The sequence below is a fragment of the Sphaeroforma arctica genome (genome assembly GCF_001186125.1).
Source record: "Sphaeroforma arctica JP610 unplaced genomic scaffold supercont1.5638, whole genome shotgun sequence".
Lineage (NCBI taxonomy): Eukaryota > Ichthyosporea > Ichthyophonida > Sphaeroforma > Sphaeroforma arctica.
This window is the reverse complement of record NW_014034920.1, coordinates 1-1,904: the sequence shown is the minus strand read 5'-3', so window position 1 is coordinate 1,904 and position 1,904 is coordinate 1. Positions and strand designations below refer to the sequence as shown.

General features: G+C 36.7%; 1 protein-coding gene across 1 annotated transcript; it reads right to left on the bottom strand.

Moving 5' to 3' along the window:
• Positions 1–208: 208 nt before the first annotated feature.
• On the bottom strand, positions 209–1,738 carry SARC_15113 (hypothetical protein; the record flags this gene model as incomplete). Its single annotated transcript, XM_014290759.1, has 3 exons — positions 1,050–1,738; positions 540–610; positions 209–361 (listed from the first exon to the last, which is right to left on the bottom strand). Coding segments are annotated over exons 1-3 (258 nt in total), but the record flags the coding sequence as incomplete, so codon positions are not given.
• Positions 1,739–1,904: the final 166 nt, after the last annotated feature.

Genomic DNA, 1,904 nt, shown 5'->3' with positions numbered 1-1,904 from the left:
GTATGTATGTATGTATGTATGTATGTATGTATATACAAATGTACATATCCATATACATATACATATACATATATACTATTATATATATATATATATATATATATGTAATATTATATATATATATATATATATATATATGCACTTCGCAAATCTATTTTTGCTCAAATATAGTGATGCACACACCCGTGTCCTCAAAATGTGAATAGCACATACCGTGCCTTTCTGCCACGCGTAAGGCGCCGCGCCTCCAGTTACGCATCGTGTACGGTGATTTGTTGATCCCTCCTTCAGGATAGAAACAAAGCCCACCGCCGCTCTCAACGTATTCATGGACCTGTTCCATCACAACTCCTTGTAGCCCCTGAACGAATGTGAAGTTACGGTTTATTGAAGCGCGACTAGATCTTTTGTATTGTTATGGAAAGCAGAGAAGGCAACAAGACATACCATAACGCCATAACCAGTACACCGAACATACAGTGAATTTGCCGTATTAAATTGAGGTGTTCTCGATTAGTGGAACATATAAACGTACATACCCTATCGACCACATCCGAATCGCCCGCTTTGAAGTGAACCGGGAAATGCCCGACCCATGAGCTTATGCGGCCTATAAATACAATGTTATTACGCGGTAAGTAGCGTCTTCAGATGCTTGTGATTCAAATTGGCTATGATACCGCTAGACCCTTCCCACTAGACCCTTTCCAACAGTGTTCTAAAGTTAAACGTTATCGTAATGTGGACTGAACCTGATAGCTTGATTTGGCCTCATAAACTTGACTTCAGAAGATTTTAAAATGGTTGTCATGTAACAAATGTCAGCAAATGAAACTCACAAGCATACCAGCAAGCAGCATATAAACATAGCCTACTATGATTGACGTGAAATGACGGATACGTACTGATCACTGCAGACAAGATAAAATTTCAGTTTCACATGCTACATAAAAGGTTTCGACAGATTTAAAATTGCATGAAAAGCAAAAGAATCTGGACGAATGGCCTAAGTCGCACAATTTTCTCTAAAATGTCTTACAAATAATCACCTAGAATTGGGACTCGAAACAAACTGGCCATCATCAGCGTTTTGTTCCTATAGATGATGTGCGGAGGTGTTGTGGCAACGTATATCACACTATCCAGGAATGAGGTGTGGTTGAGGATGAAACAAACTGCAGAACGAAATAAAAACGAGAAAAAAATTGTTAGAATGAACAATGTCACCTTGAAATCCTGCCTACACACAATTCCACAACCCTGTAATATGTCCGACTAGGTATACAGACGTTGTTCTGTTTTACTAGAATTAAAATTGGCACTCCTGATCACAACGGACAAAGGAGAGTCTCGACAAATGTCATGGCTCAAAATTATCACAGATCCCAAGTATAACCGCATACACTACTGTTTCCTTGATAGTACGCATTTTTATTTTACAAATTTCTACCAGAAATATTAGCTTCCCGGTAGCACAAACCATAGAGTAGAACCCGTACCCATTTACCAAAATTGCACAATAAAACGAAGCGAACCGTCTTAATGCTACATCATTGCAAAAAGGTACGAATTCATGGACAAAAAGAAATATGCATATAGAGCTATATATGTATACACAAAATCAACTCACACACGAAAACAAACGAACAAACAAACATACACGCATACATATATATATATCCTATGTTTATATATGTGTGTGTGTGGGTGTATATGTATATGTATATGTATATGTATATATATGCATATATGTATATATATACATATATATATATATATATATATATATATATATATATGTGTGTGTGTGTGTGTGTGTGTGTGTGTGTGTGTGTATGTGTGTGTGTGTGTGTGTATGTATATGTGTGTGTGTGTGTATGTATGTATGTATGTATGTATTATAT